This window comes from Phasianus colchicus, chromosome 15, assembly GCF_987193195.1.
Source record: "Phasianus colchicus chromosome 15, bPhaCol1.hap1.1, whole genome shotgun sequence".
In the NCBI taxonomy this organism is placed as follows: Eukaryota; Metazoa; Chordata; class Aves; order Galliformes; family Phasianidae; genus Phasianus; species Phasianus colchicus.
The window spans coordinates 9,503,661-9,524,816 of record NC_143450.1 but is presented as its reverse complement, the minus strand read 5'-3'; the positions used below and the strand labels follow the sequence as shown (position 1 = coordinate 9,524,816).

Below are 21,156 nucleotides of genomic sequence, written 5' to 3'. Positions count from 1 at the left end.
TGCCGTGCCCCAGATCTGACCGCTGCGGGTGAGCCGCTAGACTACTCCTTTTGAAAGCCTTTCGTTGTACTTCTGAGCAGTTATCACTCGCACCATCACAGCGACTGCAGAGGAGCCCTTGTGCAGCCTCACGCCCACCGCCTGCGCATCCAAAGCACCGAGCGCGTGACGCGGCCGTGCCGGAGGAGCAGCCCTGAGATCGCGGTGAGTACCGCCGCTCCAACAGCTCCCGCGAGGACACGGACCGACACGGATCGACACGGACCGACACGGACCGCCCCGATCGGCCCCGAGCTCCGCCCGCGCGCTGCGGTTGGCGGTGGCGGCGCGGGGCGGGGCGGGCGGCAGCTTCGAACCCGCGGCGCGAGAGGAGCGCGGCGCTGCCCGCCTGTCCGTCCCGCCATGGGGAACGCCGAGTCTGTCCTGCACGGCGCTGCTATCAGCATCGGTAAGTGCGGGGCGGCCGCCCCGTGTCTCCCGCGCCGCTCGGGTTGGGTCCGGCTGTGGGCAAAGGGTGAGGAGCTGAGCGGGCCGCCCCGCGTTGTCCCTCAGAGCCGTTGTCGCGGTGGGCTGCGATAAGGGGGATGTGCGACGTGACGGTCGTGCTGGCGACAGGTGGTGTCTGCGTGTGAGCGGCTGGGCTGTGTGTGCACCGCCAACAGGACAGGCGTGCTGCTGTCCGTCAGTTTGCGTTCACTCGTGCTGCTCGACCCCAGGCTGCCCCGTGTGGGGCTCCCGGTCCCCGCGGTGGGAGCAGCGGTGACATCGCGCTGTCGCCCCGCGCCGAGCCCGCCTGCTGCGGCTCGAAGCGCTCCGCTCCCAAACCGCCCGCCGAGCCCAGCTGCCGGCTGGGAAACAGAGCTGGCAGAGCGCTCGGGCTCGCGCTGTCTGTGCGGCGGGTGTCGGGTTTTGTTGCCTTTTATGAGCCCTGAGCGCGGCCAAGAAGGCCGGCAGCCTGGTTGGCTGGATTTGAAGGGAGCTGATAACTGCGTTCAGCCAACCCGCGCCGCATAACGCAAATAACGCGGGAGGGAAGCCTGGGGTAACGTGTGTGCCGACCGTGCCTGGTCTGTGTGCCGACGGTGCCTTGTCGCCGCTGTTCCTGTTAAGCAGCGAACTTCAACAAGACTGAACTTGTTTCTCCTTAACATCCTTCTGGCTTCGTGCCCTTGGGGTTGGCAGATCGCTTCCAGATGTGTGTGACCTGCCGTGAGCTCGTTTCTAAGTAAGGCGTTGCCATTCTTCACACCTGATTCTTAATGGCACTGTTAGAAATGGGATTTTCCAGGTGTCTGCAGGGTGATGTGGCTTAATGACTTCTTTCAAAAAGTTTTAAGTGTCTCATTTAGTTTTCTTTTCCTCTGGGGACAGAACTAAATATTTGGCTTCTGGGAATGTGCCAGTGTAGTGATTTACTGAAAACTGGAGGACCTTGAAGGCCTTTTCCAACCTTGGTGATTCTGAGCAGCGATGTACAGCTGCAGAGCTGGATGCTCTCACCTGAGTGTGAGTGGTATGTGGGAAGAGGGCAGAGAATGTTCACCCTGAGGCTATGCCAGGAACCAGGAGCCTGAGGTCACACCACCCTCCTCTCTGCTCATTAGCAAATGCATTTGGAGAGGCTCAGATGTTCTGTGTTAGGCAGGTTCATGTGATGCCAAGTGCCACCTGTGCAGAAGAAAAAGGAATGCAGAGCAGGGTTTGGGAGGACTGCTGCAGATCTAAGTTCCTCACCCCAGGAAATGTGTGACCGCAGGCAGTGCAGAATGAGAAACAGGACCAATGACTTTTGATCCTTGTTTCCTACTCCTATTGCTTTCAGGTGTGTGGGGCAATACTGAGTTCATGTGTGTATGTACCTAAAGGGAGGGTCTCTGCTGCTTTGCAGGGTGTTGCTAATGTCAAGGATTGGGTGCTGATTGCATTCCAAGTGAGTGTGCACCTTGGGTGCGGGCAAAGATCGGTTGCTGGTTCTTCTCCTCCTTGTATTTCTTTCTCCTGAGTGTTGCTGATGCTGTGTTTGTTTTTAGGGGTGGTCAGTCCCCATTAGATTTATCTTTTTTGCTATATAGTAGGAGATTATTTCCAACTGATATGTAACTGTGCTCCCCATTGCTGGGTTTTGATCTGAAATCCAAAGTCCTGATTATAAAGAGAGTTTTGCAAAACAGTACCTGAGAGAACGTTTTTGAAGTTAACGCACTGTCAGGTAAGTCAGACCTCAATAATACATTGTGTCAACAGTTACTGCTGCACTCCTGTTTGCTCAACAGAAACGATAAATAATTGCACTTAGTTCTAGTATTGGGTATCAGAACAAAGATAGAGTTAATTGTCAAGGACTGAGAAAGAAAAAAGATATGAAACTCTCAGCCTGCCCTCAACACGCTGTATTTTCTGTACCTGAACAATACAGCAACCAAACATTAAACTTTCCAAAGCCAGCAGCACTGCTTGTGCCCAGACTGCACGACTTCCAGCTGGCTTCTATACTGTATTCCATATATTCCATAGCTGAAGTTCCAGCTGTGCCAGCTCCATGCAGTGCAGTTTCCATGAGGGCTGTGTGCTGCAGATCCTGCAGCCTGAGCTCTGTTAGGGATAGGCAGATTTCAGGGGTTACCTAATACATCCCAGCTGTTTGCATCCCCTTTTGTTGTGATGCTGTGCTGCTTGTGCCATTTTTGATCTGAGCTGAAGTGTCCTGCTGGCCAAAGCACCTCCTTGCACAGCTCCAGCTGTGGTAAGGCTTGGTGTGTTGGTGTCAATTGGGCATTTGCTTTCATATGGATTTCCCTTAAGAGCTGGAACCCTCACTAAGGTATGAGGGGCCGTTTATACGTATGGTTTTGCACGATGCTTGTGCAGACCATAAGCTTGGGTGATCAGGTCAAGGGATGTCTGGCCGGGACTCCCTGGTTGTGGCTGGGAGAGGCCCTGTGACAGCGAGGTGCCAGAGTGGTGATTCCCACTAGAGGGCAGTCGATTTTAAAAAAAAGGAGAATCAGTTCTGCTGCTGTGACTGGACTGAATGGGAGGAGGAAGGAGGAGCTCCAGCAATACCCGAAGAAGGGTGCTGAGAAGCAGATGCTTAAGGGGCTGCTATTGCTGGAGAGCTAATGCTGCCCAGCAGCCGGTCCTCAGGAGAGGTCACACCTGAGAGTGGGTGCTTATTTCCTGTCTGTGCCCACACGTAGTGCTTGACAGCTTGTGGCAGCCTTGCTGTGCTCATGGTGTGAGCACTGCTTATGTCTGGGTGGATGTTTAATTCTTCAGTCCAGAGTGCAGGGGCATTTCTTGGCATCTCAGCAGAATGATGTTTGTGTAGTTCAGTGTCTAATGGAAGCGGCTGTGGGCTGATGCCTGAACAAGGCAGTTCAGTTGAGATCTGTTCAGGAAGGTTGGTTACCAGTGTCTGGTTTTGTTCCTGGAGAAGAGCTTGCAATGGGCAGGCAGATCCCCAGGGAGTAATTATGTCTTTATCCAAAGGCACACACCTTTCAGCAAGAGTCCAAAGAGCTTCTGACTCACTGTGTATGCCATCTGTCTTTGCCTTTTTCTTTTTTCTCTCTTTTTTTAAATATATTTTTGTTCTAAGTCATCCTTCTATGCAGCTGACCAAATGCAACGTCCTCCAGGGGCACTGTGCATCCCTCAGGACAGCAGGGAGCCTTGCAGCATGGCAGCAGCTTTGAATTGTTTGCATCTCCCAGATTCCTTCTGTTGAAGATGCTCCCTATGGACCTGGTGCTGCAGAAGCAAGAGAGTTTTGTTTCTGAAGGTTTTGTTCTCCCCTTGCTCTGGGCAAAGCCACACAGCCAGAGTGAAGGAATCATTGCTGTGTTTAGGTGTCACCAGACCCCCCCAAATCCCCTCCAGGGTCTGAGGCTGCCCCTTCCTCACCTGTGTGGCTATGCCACAGGGAAGCTGGCTAACCTGTGTGCTTTTGAGATTAATGCTCAAACGATGTCTTGCATTCACAACTGGAAGTCTGTGCATGTTTTGTCCTCACCACTGCGCTAACTCCGAGTCATTGTACCCAGCTGCTCAAATAATGTGTGCCATAGTTAATTCCTGCACGAACTCTGTTTCCATCCATTGCCTGTCACGCATGGATTAACAGCAGTTACATTTCTGAGCTAACCTGCACACGCTGGGCTGCAGGTGGGCTCACTTAGCTGTGGAGAAAATAGATAATTCTCATTGTGTTAAGCATGGCTTGCTCAATGTTTCATTTTGTACCATACATTAACAGAGTGCTGCAGAGCTGCAGTTCAGCCCTCTACGAAATGCTGTGCCATGTTTGGCTCACCTGGCACCTTGGGACCTTGCTGTACATGGTAGCCTTAGGTGTATTTTTCCTGATAAATCTACAGTTAATTTATCACAAAGGTAATGAGAAGGAATACATGCTGTGTTTCCTTGTCAGTGCACAGGCAAGTGTACCAGGACCTGGATGAAATGACTAATTACAGCCCCTAAAGGAGATGGGAATACACCAAGAAGGGTATTCCCATTATGTCACCCTGGTGCACCCCTATCTGGGGCTCTTCACTCAGGGCAAGTGCCTTATCTTCTCTGCAGGCTGCTGCACATTCCTAAAAAGGAGCATCCCCGTGCCCTGACCAGAGAGGACTCCTCACAGAGTCTGACATTCAAATAGCACAGTTATAAATGTCTGCTCTTGCCTTGAACTGGAACATAAATGTTTATTGCTTCTGTTACTCTCCTGACAGTTTTCCCATTAATTTAGTGCTCAGAAAGCCTTTCCTTTCTGACTTCATCTGGGTACCAGCCTGAAAGTCTGTTAAAGCTTCAGACTTTCCCCCATCAAGGACAGCAGCTTTGGTTTTGCAATCCAGCCCTGGGTTTGCAGAGGTGCAGTTTCTCTCATGTGCAGCACTTTCCTTTCTGGCAGAATTGCTCCTTGGGCTCTGGGACCCTGGGAGGTCTGGATCTGGCTGCTGGGATGTGGGCACAAATCCTGCATGGAGGGTGAGATGGGGTGAGGGGAGAAAGCAATGAGAAACTTTAAGACCTGAAATGACGCTGAAATTCACCCGGCCCTCTATTGTCTCTATTTTGAGGCTTCTGATAAAACCGAAGCTTGATTCTAAACATGCAATATTTCAGCAAGGAAAAGCGAGACAAAGAGGCTATTTAAAGCCACCGTCTTTCCACGGCTTGGCTCTCAGACTCTGCTTTTTTGTGTGTCATTGTGTCTATGGAAAACACATACAGGAGCCTAACAAAATACAATGTGCACTTCACAGTACAGATTTAGAATGCTTGCAAAGGTCAGATGTGATCTACACTTGGGTTTGGGAGATGGAGGCTTTGGGCTGTTGCTAAGGTATCTTCAATTTCTGTAACGTGAGGCTAAATACTGTAATTGGACAATAGGAGAGTACATGGATGCAGTATATTCAATGCACTGCAGCCTGTACAATTCAGTAACCTGCACAGCCTGCTCCTGAGTGCTCTTCTTGGGTCTGGAAGCTGAGGCTTTATCTTCCACTCACGATTCTGCTGTCTTGTTGTTTGATTCTTGGATGAATCTCCTGCACCGGTGGTGCCCTTCAGTGCCCTTGGTTGTATAATGAGGCTGTGAATACATACGTAAAACATTTTGATAGCTATAAATATGGATGTGAAGTGTCACAACGTGCACCCTGCTAGAAAGCAGCTACAAAACTATCCCAGAGGCTGCTAACCTGGAACATCTTTGTTCTGGCAATGGGATGAATGCAGGAGGACTTGCTAAAGGCTGTGCTGGAGGGACCTGGTTGTCTGAGGCTGGGGCATGAGACAGAGGTGCAAATTCCCTGGGAGGAAAGGGTGAAATAGGGGATTTGTTAGAAATCACAGCTGCTTCCACAGGTTGGGAGAGCCTGGCTGAATATGGGACCTGTGAGGTGGAGGGGCAGCCTGCAAACCAAGCTGGATTGTGGGATCCTGAAGGAGTCAATCAAAAATCTGAAGAGCTCTGCAGGAGATGGGGCAGAGTTCTTCTTGTGAAGTGTGCATTCAAAAGCTTCTAACAGAACGTTCTGAGATAAGTAACCCTCACGTGTCTTTCAAGGTTAAACCCCAGACCAGTATAGCAAAGAAGGCAGAGCACGGCAAAAGAGGGTTGTCCACAGTGTTGGTGTGTAGGGCTGTGTTTCCCAGCGAGGAGGGGTGCTGGGCAAAGGGGTGAGGGTGAAGCCTGTGATGGAGGGCTTCTATTCTGGTGGCAGCAATCTCCTCAAAGCTTGGGGTAGGCCAGGAGTCCTGGCTGGGATCCTTGGTGTCATCTCTGAACTGTGCTGCTTTTCTGAAGCTTAGGATATAAGAGTATTGCGTGCATTTTAGAGCCTTCTATCTTCAGCATTGTGATGGATGTTCAGCCTTGTTAAAGTAATCTCCTGCAAGGACTTATCTATTTTTCATGTGTCAGCGACAAACTTTGTTTTAGAAAGTCTTCGTGCTGAATTAATTTGTTCTCTGTCAAACCGGTTTTGTTCTCTGCTTTAGCCTTACTAATGGGAGAGCCCAACTCCCAGAAATGTGTGTGCATCTCTTCTCCTGCGTGTGGCACTCACATGCCAACAAACCCAAACCTTCCACCTGCCAAGTGCTCTGAGAAAACACAGCTGTCTGTGGCCTTGGCAGGGAGTGCAAAGCCTTAAGTGGATGTCTTGCCTTCAGCTGGGGCAGGACTGCTTGGCCAAGGGCTGCCAGGTGGGGCTGGAGCCCTCCTGCTCATGCCCCACAGAGGGAACTGAAGGCAGTGGGATGCTATAGAGGCAGGAGGTGTTTCTCACCTTCCCCAGATTTGACTCAATAAAAACTTGACAACATGAACTGGAAAAGCAGGTTAGTTGGAGCCTGTGAGGAGCTCTGCTTTTTTTTTTTTTTGTACTTGTGATTTGTTTGCTGTTAATGAGGCTGAGACAAACAGCCCTTTTTAAATTCAGCAGGGAAACAATAACCCAAGTATTTCCTGCCATGGGCTGTGACCTGGGTTGCAGTCTGGTCTCTGTACCTAGGGAAGGGCTTGAGTTGTTGCAGCTGCCATCAGCCTGGTGACAAATTGGGATGCTGTCCTGAAGTTTGGGAGGATGAGATGTGTCTCACTGACAAACCTCTCCTAGTGTCTGCGGGTTAGGTAGCTGGCTGCTCTAATCCTCTTCTTGCATCCAGCAGTGATGGTGAGATGTCTCTCAGGGCCCTGCTGATGCTGGAATGGCTGGGGGGAGCAGCAGCTTTTCCTTTCCTTCCCTTCATGCTGATGTGCAGAAATAAATGTGAGCCAGGCTGTCCTGGCCATGCTGTGACAACTGCTGTTTGGGGCCTTTCCCCTTCCTGGGTGCAGGTTTTTTCAGATCCTTGGTGCTCCTTACCAGATCCCACTGCGTGCCCAAGAGCAGTGGGAGGATGTCCCACCTGAAATGGGAGCTGGGCAGATGGGGTTGGCAGGGGGATAGAAGAGGAGATGCACGATGAGAGAAACGAGCAGCAGTTGTTTTGTTAAATTACCTCATTCTATTTTTGTTCCTAACCTTTTGCTTCTCAAAGGAATAAAAAAAAAAACAACTTAAAAAAAATACTACAGGGTGTTTCTTTGTGTGCTGTCTTTGAGCTGTTCCTTGTAAACCAGTAGCTTTTGTGTAAACACACTCAGAGCAGACGGTTTTATCTGCCTTTCTGCATCTGTTCAGCATCCCCCTCCTCAAAAGTGTATGGGCATAAGGTGGGCATGAAGCCAAGAACAGCCAGACCCCATGGGGAAAGGGCTGTCCTCTGTGTGGCCCTTGCTGCCCTCCTGGTCCCAGTGCTGTGGTCCTGTGCCAGCTCAGTGTTGGATGCTTGGCACCCGCTGTTCACCCGCTCTGACCATGGGAAAGCTGGATCATCTCCTGGGAGCTCCAGGACAAGGATATGAGAGCCAGGGCAGGATGCTGAGAAACCCCCTTGGGCAGAGTATTTGGAGAAAGCGTTTTCTCAGGACCAGAAATATGCAGTTGGATGATTATATCTGTGGCTGCCTTCTGTGCTCGAGTCTCACAGCAGAGCTTGGGGTGGCAGCAGCAGCTGTCTGCTAACTTCTGTCTGTGTGACCCTGCAGTTGAAGCTGCCCTGCTAAGCCCAGGATCTGCTGGAGATGGGGAGCTTCCGTCCCACGCTGCAGGCTGGGTCTGTGGGCTTTGCTGACTTCTCTTCCAGATAAAGTGAACAAAAGTTCTGTGTCCCGTGCTGGCTCTGATAAGCTGGAGGCTCCAGACGTGGCACAGCACAGACGCCCCATTATAGTCCTTTGTTTATTTAAAGAAAAAAAGCCTCACTATCTTGATTATGGGGGAAAAAAAAATTATAAAAGTGCCAGAAACACATTTGGTGCAAGTGGAAACCATAAGCGACCCTTTCCTTCCCCCTCCACCCACGTTTTTCAGCATAGCAGCCTGTGGGACAGAGCTTTCCTCTGGTGCTGCTGCAGGGACCCTTTACCCCCCAGTCTCTGCCAGGGGTTCACAGGATGGTAGATGTGTAGGTGAAGTGATCTGCCCCTAATTGTCATTGGAATCTCTCAGATGCTTTCTGAAGGGCAGCGGTAACTGCTCTAGGAGCACTTAGGAAAATCCTATTATCAGCATCTTTTATAGCTCTGGTTAGTTCTGCTATTTAGATAATTGTGCTGCCTGCTCCCTTTGCCTCTGTGAGGGCTGCACGTAGGGATTGGTGCTGCCTTATTGGCTTTGCTGGGCTCTCAGATGTGCTGCATTTCCCCAAACACCTGGGCTGCAGGCAATGGGCACCTTGCCTGCCCTGTCTGGGGCTGCTGGCACTGACACCTTGCTGCTCTGGAGCCATCCCTGACAGTGTGCAGGAGTAATAACTGATTGGAAACCTCTTAGGTTATTCCTCCCGTGGCTTCCCTCTGGGGCTCCCTTGAGCCTGGAAGGGCCAAAGGGTGGAAGAGCCCTGCTGCCCTCCTCTACTTCACCAGGGATGAGGTGGAAGCTAGCAGAGTGCAACCATGCATAGCAGTGAGTTCCATCTGCACTGCAGGCTGTATGGGAGCCTGAGTGCTGCTGAGCAATGTATTTAATGAGAGGATGATTGCCACAAAACACAATGCTCTTTTGTGCAATTATATGGTGTCTTTTAAATCATTTCCTCCAGCAAATCTGTCCACACCCAAACAAAAATAAACACATTGAAAGGCCACAAAGATAAACACACAAAGGTAACCCTTAAATGCATTCTTTTTCCCCTCACACAAACACCTGCTGCATTCACAGTACCAGATGAGCATCCAGGAATTAAGATCCTGCTGTACAAACTTTGGCAGTTATTGACTTTCAGATCCTTAGGTTGCCTTCTTCATTCCTCCATCCCCTTTCCTTGGTGAGAGTTGTTCTGGCTGGAGCTTGTATCTATGTGAACCCCCAGACAGGAAAGTGCTCTGTTTTTCATTAGCATCTTAATTAGTTTATTGGGCAGTGGCACCATGCTAACTGACTTGGCAATTCTGGATGCCCTTTCCTGTAGAGCTGGAGCTCTCGCTACCCCATAAAGTTTCTTTTTTTGTGCTTTTTTTTTTCCCCTAGGTGCATCTTCTGCTTGTTCAGGAATGTTTCCTTGTGAATTCTGGTGTGTGTTAGCTGAGCAGGGTGGCAGATCTTTTTATTCCAACACCAAATTGCTTCAGCTTTTCTTCTCTTCATGCCTACTTCCAGGTAGTTCCTGTTCATTAATCCTAGCAAAGCGCAGTGGTGGAAAGGTGTAGTGCTGTGACAGTAAAGCTTGACTGACATAAATAATTTAATTTCTGTCCCCTCCTTTTCTTCCGTAACTGCTGGAGATCGAGGTGACCCACAGAGCCATATGAAATTCTCCTGCCAATAACCTCCTTCGTTTGACTTTGTTTTCAACTATCTGCTAGCTATAATTTATGGCTACACTCCACTGCTTCTGTAAGATTATTTTTCTATGTTTTTGTATAATTTTCTGTTAGACCACAAGAAGGAAAAATAGGTATTTTGTCTATTTATTCTTTTGTGTGATCTGAGCTCTGAATATTGGATTTCTCTCCACCCTTGTCCCCATTGATTTTTGTCTCCTCTGAATCGTCTTTATTTTTCTTATGCTTATGATGGACTCCCTCTGCTATCTTTATATTCTTTATATTCTTTATAGCCTTTTGCTGGAAAATTGCATTTCAGTTGTTACCATTGATTCCCTCTCAGTTAGCCAGGCTTTATCTCCTGTCTGATGGCAGAGCATCGCCCGGGGTTTTGTTTCAGAACTACTGAAATAGCCCAACGGTCTGTTTAATGGGAACAGAGCTGGACAGGAATAGCAGTTCTGCCCTTCCCGTGGCCTACCCATGCTTTGAGAACACTGTGCCTTGGTCTCTGAGAAATAATTTGGCCGCACGAGGAGACTGAGCAGCACAGCTTGGGGTTGAAGAGCCTGTGTGCAAAGCCTTCTCTTTGTCGGCAATCGCAGCCTCTTTGTCCACGGCACAACCAACCATCCCTCACCAGCTCTCCCAATTCTAGGAAAAGCATCACAGGTTATTTCTGGGATGCATGGTCCCTCAGCAAGGGGCTCGGAGCTGAAGCAGCAGGGTGGGTGCAGTGTGTCAGCATGGTGTTAATGCCTTTCTGGCAGAGCCTTGTGTTAGCTAAGGGATGGGGGATTTACAGCCTGGGGGAATCAAATTGCTGCATTGGGCAAAAGAGCTCTACTGGCTTTTCGCTTGCAGTCTTTTTGGAGATGCAGAAAGCTTGCAGCTGATGGAGAATGTCTTGGCTGCTAACTGTGGAATAGGATGGGAAATTCCAGCAGAGCTTTCTTATTTTGTCTTTATTTTAGTGACTGGCTTGACACTTGACTTTATTCCTTAATAGTGGCATTTTAGCGTGAAAATTGGAAGATAGAGAACTGGCAGTAGCAGAGTAGGGTTATTTTGCTTTGTTGGCATGAGGAGATTTAACCCAGGGTTTGGTGTTCCTTAGTCCTTATCAGGTTTCTGCACCAGTTCTTACCCAACTTTGGGCTGGATCCAATTCACAGTGAAAAGGATGGAAATACTGTACCACGACAAGGTCAGGAACATCCCTATTGTTGACCCTTTCGACCTGGAGAAGACATCCCAGCAATGGCTGGGAGCTGCCTGCTGGTGCCACACTCAGTGCACTGAGCCTGGTCTGATTCCTCTGGGCAGAATTGGTTGTTCTGGGAGCACCTATGGCTCTGCTGGAGGATGTGCCCTTCAGCGTGGCTTCCTGCATTTCTCTGCCCCCACAACTTCCAGCCCTTAGTGGGATGCCATTGACGTTGCCAGTATTTTGTAAAGCGTGTTGGAGATCTGCTGAGCACCTGATGTATGCAGGTGTAGTTATGGAATTGTAATGGAGCTTCTGGCTTAACACAAGCCATAATTTCTTGTCACTTTTTCTATTGTGCTTGTGTTATGAAGTGGTTCTTTTTGACCCAAAATGTTGTTAAAGAGAGATCTCTAGAGTGAAAAGGATAACAGACACTTGCCAGGGTATCAAGCTGCCTGAATGGTAGGGTGGGCAAAAAGGTGCTGCTATACAACTTGCACTGGCTGCTATGGAACATTAAAAAAGCTTAAAAAGTTATCTCTATAGGGCTAGCATTCTCACTGCTGTCACCAAATCCACCAAGGGCAGGACTGAGCCCAATGTCTGATTCAACTCCTGATGAATCATTATTTCCATGGCTTGTTTTTTATAATTGCTTTTGCTAATCCTCAGCTGCATTTGCATTTGCTCAGTGCTGATGTCCCTCTTTGCCTTCATCCATGGGTACAAGTCATGGGGTGTCAATGTCTGAACCCTGTCCCTTGAGTCCCTTGTGAGGCTCTGTGGAGCTGTAAACACAGGAGAGGATGAACTTTGGTGCAAATGATCAAAGCTGTACTGATAAGAGTGAAGCTGTAGCAATTTACACCAGCTGCAGAAATGCCCGCAGGTTATTTCATTCCTGCTGGCTGGAACAGCAGAAAGCTGGTGGAGAAAATGGACTTAATTCAGACATACCTGACATGAGTAAAAGACAGCCGAGCCATTCTCTGTTCCTCTGTTTTGTCTGTTTGGGTTGAGCAAGAAATCTTTTGGTCTGCTGTGCTTATTTCTGCTTAAGTCAGGTGCATTACAAGTTCTATGCACCCATCTGGACACAGAGCAACTTGTTATACAGGCTGCCCCAAGAAAGATGCTTTCTGGCTGCAAGCAGGATCATACTGCTGATGGACAGGACTGTTGGGTTAAACAAATTTTAAGTACACAAGCTGAAGATTTTTCCTTGTGTGTGACCAGGAATAGAGTTCAGATCTGTAGTTCTTCAGATCTGTAATTCCAATCAGATTCCTTGCAGCTTGAAGGGATGAGGAGATGAAGGTTTTGGCTGGATTCTGCTGCATTAACCCAGTGGTGCTGTCTCAGAGCCGTAAATGCTGCAGGAAGAAAAAGGCACCCAGGTCAAACTCTCTAATAATGAAAGGAAATGTTCCTTTTTGAACTTGCACTGAATTCGCAAAATATCCTCACCCCAACGTGTGTTTCAAAACAGGGTCAAATTATTAGTTTTTCCTTCAGCTTTCTGGAATAGGAAGAGAACAGGGACCAGGGAAGCTTACAGAGTGGAAAACAATATTTTTTCACAAACAAGAAATAGCTCCTTCCCACCTCTCGGAAGGAATTGCAAACAATGGAGGTGAACGTAAAACTCAAGATGCAAAATCATCTCCTGCAATTAACTGCCCTGTGTGGGCTGCAGAGCTCCCGCAGCCATCCGGCCCTGTGACCCTCTGCCAGCCACCAGCGGGCTCTTCATTTCCCCTTTGTGTTCCCCTGCTCTCATTCAGGAGAAATGCTGCCAGTGGGCAAACACTAATCCATCCTGACAGCTCTGCCCATCTTCCTACTTTGTGGTCTGGCATCCAGCAAACAGCTTGATTAAGGTCCCCGGGGCTTTATTAGTGCAGCTTGTTGCCTGTAAATTAATCAACAGGTTGCATGTGTTTAACTCTTTGCTGGAGTTGGCTGGGAAGTGCTCTGCTCTGCTGTGGGCCTCGAATTGAGTCTTTTGAAGCAGCTCCTTAACAGTATGGCACAGGTATAGCCAGCAATGGGATCACAGCCTTTGTTTCTTGGGCCACGAGGTGAAACGATCCCATGGGCTCTGCAGGTGCTCTTATCTAATCTCTAACAGAAATCTTTGAGTTTCTCTTTCTTTTTCTCTACCCTTTACCCGCCCTCTGTATAAGATCCAAACTTCAGTTTGTTCTGAAGCATCTTGAAAGTGAAAGCATATGTGAATGTTGCAAGTGCATGGAATTTTGCAGTTATCTATCAGACTTTGCATTTGTTTTTTTTGCCCTGTGTCCACCTTACTGGGATTAGAAGAATATGAACAAACAACAACAAAACAACCCCAAATCTCCCAGTTGGCAGTTATTACTGTCAACACCTGAGCTTTGGTAATGAGGGAAGATTCAGGGGGTGCGCACTGAGTTTTCAGCTGCCTATATGGATGTCAGAGTCAGGAAGATGACTGAAGTTGCATGGGTCTCACGTGCTGAGTACTGACTTCCAATTTCTGGTTTCAGGGGTGTGTGTGTACGTTGGGAGCTCCTCATCTTCTTTTTATCCATGTGTATGCGTAACCTCCCATCTCTCAGGTGCTGGTGGCTTGGATGGTGTGCAGAATGAGTGTGCACGCTCACACTTATCAGCCCTGTGTGTCTCAATGGACAGTGAACCAGCAGCGCTCTGCCTGCAGTTACATTGGATCTGATCTGGGCTTCACCCAACAATTAGTAAGAACAGTGTGAATTGTGGAATTAGAATTGATAATTTTCTTGAATCAGTCAAGAATAAAATAGGAATGTGCTCATAAGGCTGTTATCTCCCTGGCTGAAGGAGAGCAGCCAGCAGAGGGAGAGCTGCACAGCCCTGATGCTCAGTGCTCTCTCTCTAGGAAGGATGGCTTTGCTGTTTGCTCCAGTTGAAGCGTATGGTGGGGAGCCCTCTGTCCTCAGCCCTTTGTCTTCAGCAGCTGGCCAGCATCTGCTCTCTGGATGAAGTAAAAATGATCACAACTTGATAATTTTCATTCCTATTTTACTAGAAGTTTGCAGAGCATCCTTAGTCTGACTTTGCTGCATCTGGGTGAGAACATCGCTGGATACCAGCGGGGGTGAGGGACGCAGGGCAGAAGCAGAATGCCCTGAGGGTCCATGGTTGAGAGAGCAGTAACAGCAGAGCTGACAGGCTGCTGTGAGCACAGCTGAGATATCTCTTCCCCAACTTGTGCCTTTGTATTAGAGGTGCAGCAGCTGACACCCCACTGTCCTGTTAGTGGAGACTTTCCATATAGGGTGCCCCATCCCTGGAGGTGCTCAAAGCCAGGCTGGATGGGGCTTAGAGCAACTCGATCTAAAGGTTGGCAACTCTGCCCATGTCAGGTCAGAACGAGATGATCTTCAAGATCTCTTCCAGCCCTGTCATAGAATGTCACGGAATAGGTGAGTGTCAGCCTGTCCATATCCCACCATGCCTTTTTCTGTTGATGAGAACATGGCTTACTGGGTGCAGTGGTGATGGGCTGATGGTCTTAGTGGTCTTTCCAACCTGAATGACTCTGTGGCTCAGTTTCTTACCCTGTGCCCCTCTGCCAGCAGGGCGTAACAAAAAGGAAGGTACAGGCATATGGGCTGCGGGGCTGGGGAAGGGAGATGGGGCAATCCATCCATGCTGTGTTCTGCATCGCTCCAGAGCTGGCAGGGACACATCTGGGGTCCATCCCTTTTGAAGCTGGTTTTGCTGAAATCACATGCATACTGTTATAGTGCCTGCTGTGCTGCACAGGGCTCCCTAGCTGTGGGACCTGGGCAGTGCTCTGCTCTGGAGTGAAACCTTGGACAGGAAAACATCCTTTTCAGATATTTGAGGTTAGAAGGAACGTGTCAGTGATTATGGTCCTGCAAGTGTGTGTTGGTACGAATGGCAGCATCAATCTGCAGCGACAGCCCCATGTGAATGGGTGAGGTGGAATAATACCAGACATAACCTGAAATGACTTAACAAGCTGTTGAAGTTTAGAATTGCATGTGCCATTTTTTTAATTTAAATTTCTTCTGACATTTCATAGGCTTCATCACTCAACATGAAGCCAAAATCCATGTGAGTGTGTGCAGTAGGATTGTTTTTAAATTTTATTTTAAATACAGATGTCTGGAATAACTTTTTTTTGCACACACTGTAGGAGTGCAAAGGTTTCTAAGCAACATCATTTCATGCTGTTTGCATTAGAGAATGTAAAACAGGGTTCCTTTTTTTTTTTAAAAAAAAAAGTCTCTGCAGTGCAGGCATAATTACAGGATCCCATTATGCAGCATTGTGTCTACGGTGAAGCCCTCCTTAATGGAATATTCTGCCTTGTGCTGAAGCCTTACCTGCTTTTTACTGAGACACTTAGTGACTTAATTAGCGTCATTATAGACTGCCACCCCCTTCCTCAGCCCTGTGCATGAAGGGATAATGATCTGCCCAACCAACGCGCTTGCTTTCCATGGCTATAGCAGCACCGAATGGAGGGAGCGTTTCATAGCTTGCTGCTTCTGTCTTGAAGTGAATGTGGAGGAGGGGGGAGAAAGAAATGAAAGCATTTCCTGGGAGTAATAAATACATGCTGTGCTTACTTGGCTGACTGTAGCCATTGAGCTGGGATAGGGTTTGTCACCGAGAGATGCCGGAGGATTTCCCATGCGTAATGCCTCATCACCAGCTGTCCTGGGATCCCCCACCTGACCCAAGGGATCTGTGGGCTGGAACCCTCATCCCTGTTCCATGGGGCACCTGCAGCCCCTGGCTCTTGGAAGGAGCCCTGTTGAGCAGTGCTGTGCTGGGTGGGCTGAGGTGACCGCGTGTGGTGGGGATGGTAGCACATCATTGGGGTGGCACCAAGATGGGCTGGGGCTGTCATGGTGCTGCTCGGTGACTGCGGAGCTGCCATCAGCCATGTGGGGCTGTGCTGGAGGTGGTGATGGCTGAATGACATCCCCAGTGCTGCAGTGGAGCTCACACTGAGCAGCCTGGCAGAGCTTTGTAAACACTGGGGGGTTTTACGAGATGAAGTGCTGGCTTTTGTACTTGAGAAGAGGCCCAAGAAGTTTTTATGACTGGTTAGGTAACTCCTCTGGCATGCTGCACGAGAAGCTCTAGGTGTTTTTAATGAGGTGTGCATGTGCTCTGATGCATGTGTTGGTTTTGGTGCTGTTGCTGCTGTGTGAAGATACGGCAAAAATGTTTTCCTGCAGGTGTTTGGCTGTCAGCCTCTGCATCTCCTGTGTGCTCTCCTTTCTCTCCTGCCTGCCTCAAGCTAGTCATTCCCCAGTAGGAAAGATGATTCTCCTGCATTGTCCACCCTCTGAGGTCTGCTGCATGTGGAGTGCCTGCTGCTTTGCTTAGGGGCCATTTGGCTTCTTCTATGGCCCTTCCATCTTCTGTCCTTCAGGAGCTGTGTGTGGTCCCTGCTCCTCAGGTCACTGGGAAACATCCTCAGTGCTCCCAGCATGGGAAGGTGCAGGCAGTGCGCAACGCCTGCCCAAGCTCCAGCAGTCCTTCATGTCTGCTGCTCTGGTGACTGCAAGTCCTGGGCAGCTTCCTTTCATTCTGCTCCATGAACACTTCAAACGCTGCTGGATGAAGTTTTATAGGATCCTGCCCTCGGCCCTGTGTATTTTAAACAGTCCTTGGAGGGGGGTCTGGGCTGGATCCTTGTTTGTTCTTGAAGGGATTGATACAGGCTTTGGAGTCCTCATCCATCCATCTTCCATATGGAGATAAAAAGTTTTGGCTGAACGCTACTAAATGTGCCGTCATCTATCACAGCGGAGGCGGGATTGTGTCAAGGAAAAATAATCCACCATCAGGCTCAAAAGGAGAAGGGGAAAAAAAAATAAAGGAATAAGACCCGCACTGAAATGTGTTGCTTTCAATAGTCCAATTCACTCTTTGCCAAGTCATTGTTTGGCTTTAGTCTTATTTCACATGAAAGCAACCTTTAAAGGTTAATTTCATCCCTCTTTATGAGCGATAGAACTGAGTGTGGTGTGCCATGGGGCTGAGGTCGGGGGACAAGGCTGCATGTGGAGCTTGAGCCCCTCAGTGCAGTTGTGTCAACTGTGCCACTGCTCCACGGTGCCAAATCCTGCAGCCAGCAGCTTTCAGTGAGAAAAATGAAGGAGGATTGTTGATGGATCTCTCCCTTTGCAATGGTGGGAATCATACATGCTGCAGTGTGTGGGGGGAGGGAGGATAACGTGCTGCTACATGTGTTTTTCTGAAGTCTTTTGGGTGGTGGGGTTTGCACCCTGGGGCTAGGCTTTCCAAATGCCTCCTGAGCTGGGTGCTGGGAGGTGTCCTATGGGAGCTGCCTGGCACTGCTGGAAATCTGACTCGGCAGCGTGCGCTGACCACCTGCATCCCTGGCCCTGTCCCAGCAAGGAGATCCCATGACACCAGTGTCCCTCTGCCAGGTGATGCTCATTGTGCTTGGGCATCCTTGTGGCTCTGCTGCAGTGTGGACGTGCACAGGACACAGCCCTGAGTGGAGCTGCTCTGCAGAGCATAGGGGGTTGTGCAAGGTACATGTGGGCTTTCTTAGCTGCGTGCAGCACTGTGGCTGTGTGAGCAGGCAGGCTCCATGGAGAGAGAAAAGAGCAGTGGCACATCTCAGTAAGACTCACTGCTGTGTATCTGTGCATTGAGCTCTTCCTCCTCCAGCCTAATCACATCACACATAATCCCTTTGGTCTGGGCGCTGTGCACAAGCAGCTCCAACGCTGCTCTGTACAGCTGGGAAACCTCCCAAACTGCTGTGTAGCCCTTGAGTCAAAGGGCTGCTGCCTTTTCTCACTCTGCTCCCAACTGCTATGCAATTAGAATGTTTCTCCCATTTTTCTTCTGCTGAACATCGTGTTGCATTTAAGGGAGCTCTGGCTGATGCAGGAAGCCAGCAGCCCACAAGAACAGCAGGAGGTAAATGGGTGGTAGTGAGTACAGCAGACATGATGCATTCGTGTTTTGCACAGGGAAGTGGCAGAGAGCCCAGACCTTTCCAAATGGATCCCCTTCAGCATGAGTTGAAGCCCATGGAACAGTGCATCCTTGCTGCATCATGCGAGCTCTGCGCTCTGGGATGTGCAGCTGCGGGGGGTCCTGCTGGGCAGGGGAGGAGGTGGTTGGCTGCTGACTGTCTGCTGCTAGTACAACATCCCCTGTCCTGTAGGGAAACTGGATGTATGGATGTGGCTTCTCTCTCTTTCTGCATGCTCTTTCCTGTCTCTAGATATGCTCTGGGTTTGCTCTGCTTGTACACAAATTGTGGGTTTGAAAAATCCTTCCTTGGTGCCCTTGCAGGATCTGGAGCTGGCAGCAGCCAAGTACCTGCTCTGCACCTTCTGGTGGCTCTGGGGCCAGGCAGACACAGGATGAGAGCTGTTCTGCTTCTGCTGTGTTGGCTGCCCTCAAGGTTTTTTTTTTTTTTTTCTTACACAGAAACACTGTTTCCACAGAGTCCCTGAGGAAGATTTGAGTGAAAGAATGAATGGCTTGGCTTGGAAGTGACCTCAAAGCCCATCCAGTTCCAGCCCCTGCTGAGGGCTGGCTGCCTCTCACCAGATTGGGCTGTGCAGGGCCCCATCCCACCTGGCCTTGGGCACCTCCAGGGATGGAGCACTCACAGCTCTGGGTAGCAGTGCCTGTACCTCACCACCCTCTGAGCAAAGAGTTTCTTCCTAGCATCTTACCTAAATCTCCCCTTCAATTTAAAGCCATTCTCCCTTGTCCGTCACTATTAGAACTTGTGAAAGTCAGTCCTCCTTCTGCTTATAAGCTCCCTTAGGGATGAGTTAGCAACAAGTGATCTCTGCTCCTGCTGTGGTCCTGATTGGGAGCTGTATTCCCCTGGACAGGCATTCAGCTGGTGCTCAGCTCTGTGTTCTGTGGGTGCATGCTGCATGGGGTGTGATGCCCAGGGATCCACCCAGAAATTGCAGGCAGGACAGGAAGGGGGGAAGCAGCAGGCTGCAGCTGCTAATGTGTGAGCCACTGGGTGTCCAAAGCTTCCTTCTGCACTCCTAGATGCAATACTGCAGAACCACGTGTCCTGTGGTCAGCTGGTGCTGGGACAAGACTGTCCCCTTAGATCTGCCCCAGTTTCTGCAGTTCCTCAATTGAGTCTGCTGCTCAGGTGGCTGAAAGTCAGTGGGACAGGGAAGGGCAAAATGTGGTGCAAGGTACCAGAGCCCCTTAGCAGATGGTTTTTGATGTGGCCACAGTACCCAAACTTCTGCCCTCAGGGATGTACAGCATCAGCAGGGAGGTGTCTGACCTCCTGCAGGATTTTTTTCCTGTGCTTATCAGCTCTGTCCTCTTTGTGAGGATCATGAGCGGGGGAGTGAGGGCTGCAGTGAGCTGCAATGTGTTGCGCTGCTTCAGCATGCAGGCTGATGGGTGCTTTCCACTGCAGCAGGACCAAATGGTGCTTTGCACAAACAGGATGTGGTGGTGGGACGGGGGGATAATCCTTGCTCACCAGAGTCGAGGATGCTGCTGTCTGCTCTACAAGTGTCAGCAGGCCTCTGGGGCAGTGGGCAGCCGAGTACAACTTTCCTATGGGAAAGTAAAGACTTGTTCCATTTTTAACCCTTGCTAATTGAGTCCAGGGTGAAGCGTGACCCCAGGTTACATAGTTGTAATGCCTCCTCTGTGTGCTGGGCTCTGGGCCCCCAGGAGGGGGAAAGAGCAGCAGTTTGCTGCTTTTGGCCCAGCTCCCTGAAGAAGCGAATTTTTAGCAGTTGTAAATCAGGAAAGTCAAGAGGCAGGAAGCAGATATCTTCTTAATGGACATCAGAGCTTTGGCTCTGTGTGGGGACATGGGGACGCCTGCCATGCCTGCGCTGTGTGGTCTGGCAGGAGCAAGCAGAATGCTTACGGGGGGGGTACAAGGCAAAACAGCATCCCCATGGGATGCTCCATCCTGGGAAACGTGTGAGCTGAGGCTGCTGCAGCAGGACAGGGGGCAGTGCAGACGGATGATTGCTTTTGGCAGGGCTCTGGCTGCAAAGTGTAGGTGTCATGAGCTTCCCCTATGGATAGAGCCAGTCCTGTGTGGGTGGTGGGAGCTGGCTGGGTGCTGCTACGAGGCTTCCTGATGGATTTGGGGCCCTATAGCATCCCTGTTGCCCAGGTAAGGGCTGGAAGCTGGTTGTAGATGTGTTATATAGGGCCGTGGGGTCTCTTCCCTCTGCCTCATTTGCAAGCTTCGTGACCTGGCAGCTACACTAAGGCAACAGTCATAAACAGTGCATCCGAGCCTAGTCATTAAAAATAGATGCTCTAGCCTAAAGGTGGTTTGTAGGGTAATTTGTGCTTGCAGCTCTGCTTTGTTATGAAACCTGACTTTACTGTTAGTTTTAAGAGTTGGCTTTTATCCCCCCTTACCGTTAATTTTTCAACTCTACAAATATTTAGTATGTCAGATTAGTCTTGCTGGTCTCTGGAGAAGCTGCCCATTGGCAACTTTCTTTGCCTCAAGGATGTCAACAGATCATCCGTTCCTCCTAAATGATGAAAACAATGAATGCGAGTGTGAAATGAGAAGTTAGGAGGGGAAAAAAAGAAAAGCAGAGAGCTATCAGGAGTCAGTGATTGCTCTGGATTCTCTTCTTTAAATATCCCTGTTCTAAATTCCTTGCTTCTGCAGAGATTTGGAGGAAAAATGGCAGGTACACAAGATGTGATGTTCTAGTTCTAAATGTTTCCAGACCTCTGTTGGCCACCAGGAAGGAGCTCCTTGTGAGAATCCAGGTGTTGGCTTTGGAGTGGGAATCCCTTGGGAGCCGTCTGGCTACGAGCCCTCTGCATGGTGCCTTCCCTTGTGTCCATGTGGGGCAGCTCTAACGTGCACCTCAGTCTCCAAATGGTATGAGGTTTGTCTTTGGGGATAGCTTGGGAACTTGGGGTGGGAAGGAGGAAATGTTGAGAGGTCACTGGAAAGCTCAAAGATCCTCAGCAATGCACCAACCTCCAAGCACAACACTGCTCGGATGGGCAAGGGCTGGAACAAGAG

The 21,156-nt window shown here is 49.6% G+C and overlaps 1 protein-coding gene across 1 annotated transcript in view; it reads left to right on the top strand.

Annotated features, from left to right (window-relative positions):
• The first annotated feature begins 329 nt into the window (after window positions 1–329).
• The window catches only part of NEURL1B (neuralized E3 ubiquitin protein ligase 1B), a 113,645-nt gene continuing 92,818 nt past the window's right edge, over window positions 330–21,156 (top strand). Inside the window, exon 1 of the mRNA XM_031598095.2 lies at window positions 330–448. Coding sequence (XP_031453955.1) covers window positions 403–448 — 46 coding nt within the window. The 5' untranslated portion in view covers window positions 330–402. The remainder of the gene's footprint in view (window positions 449–21,156) is intronic.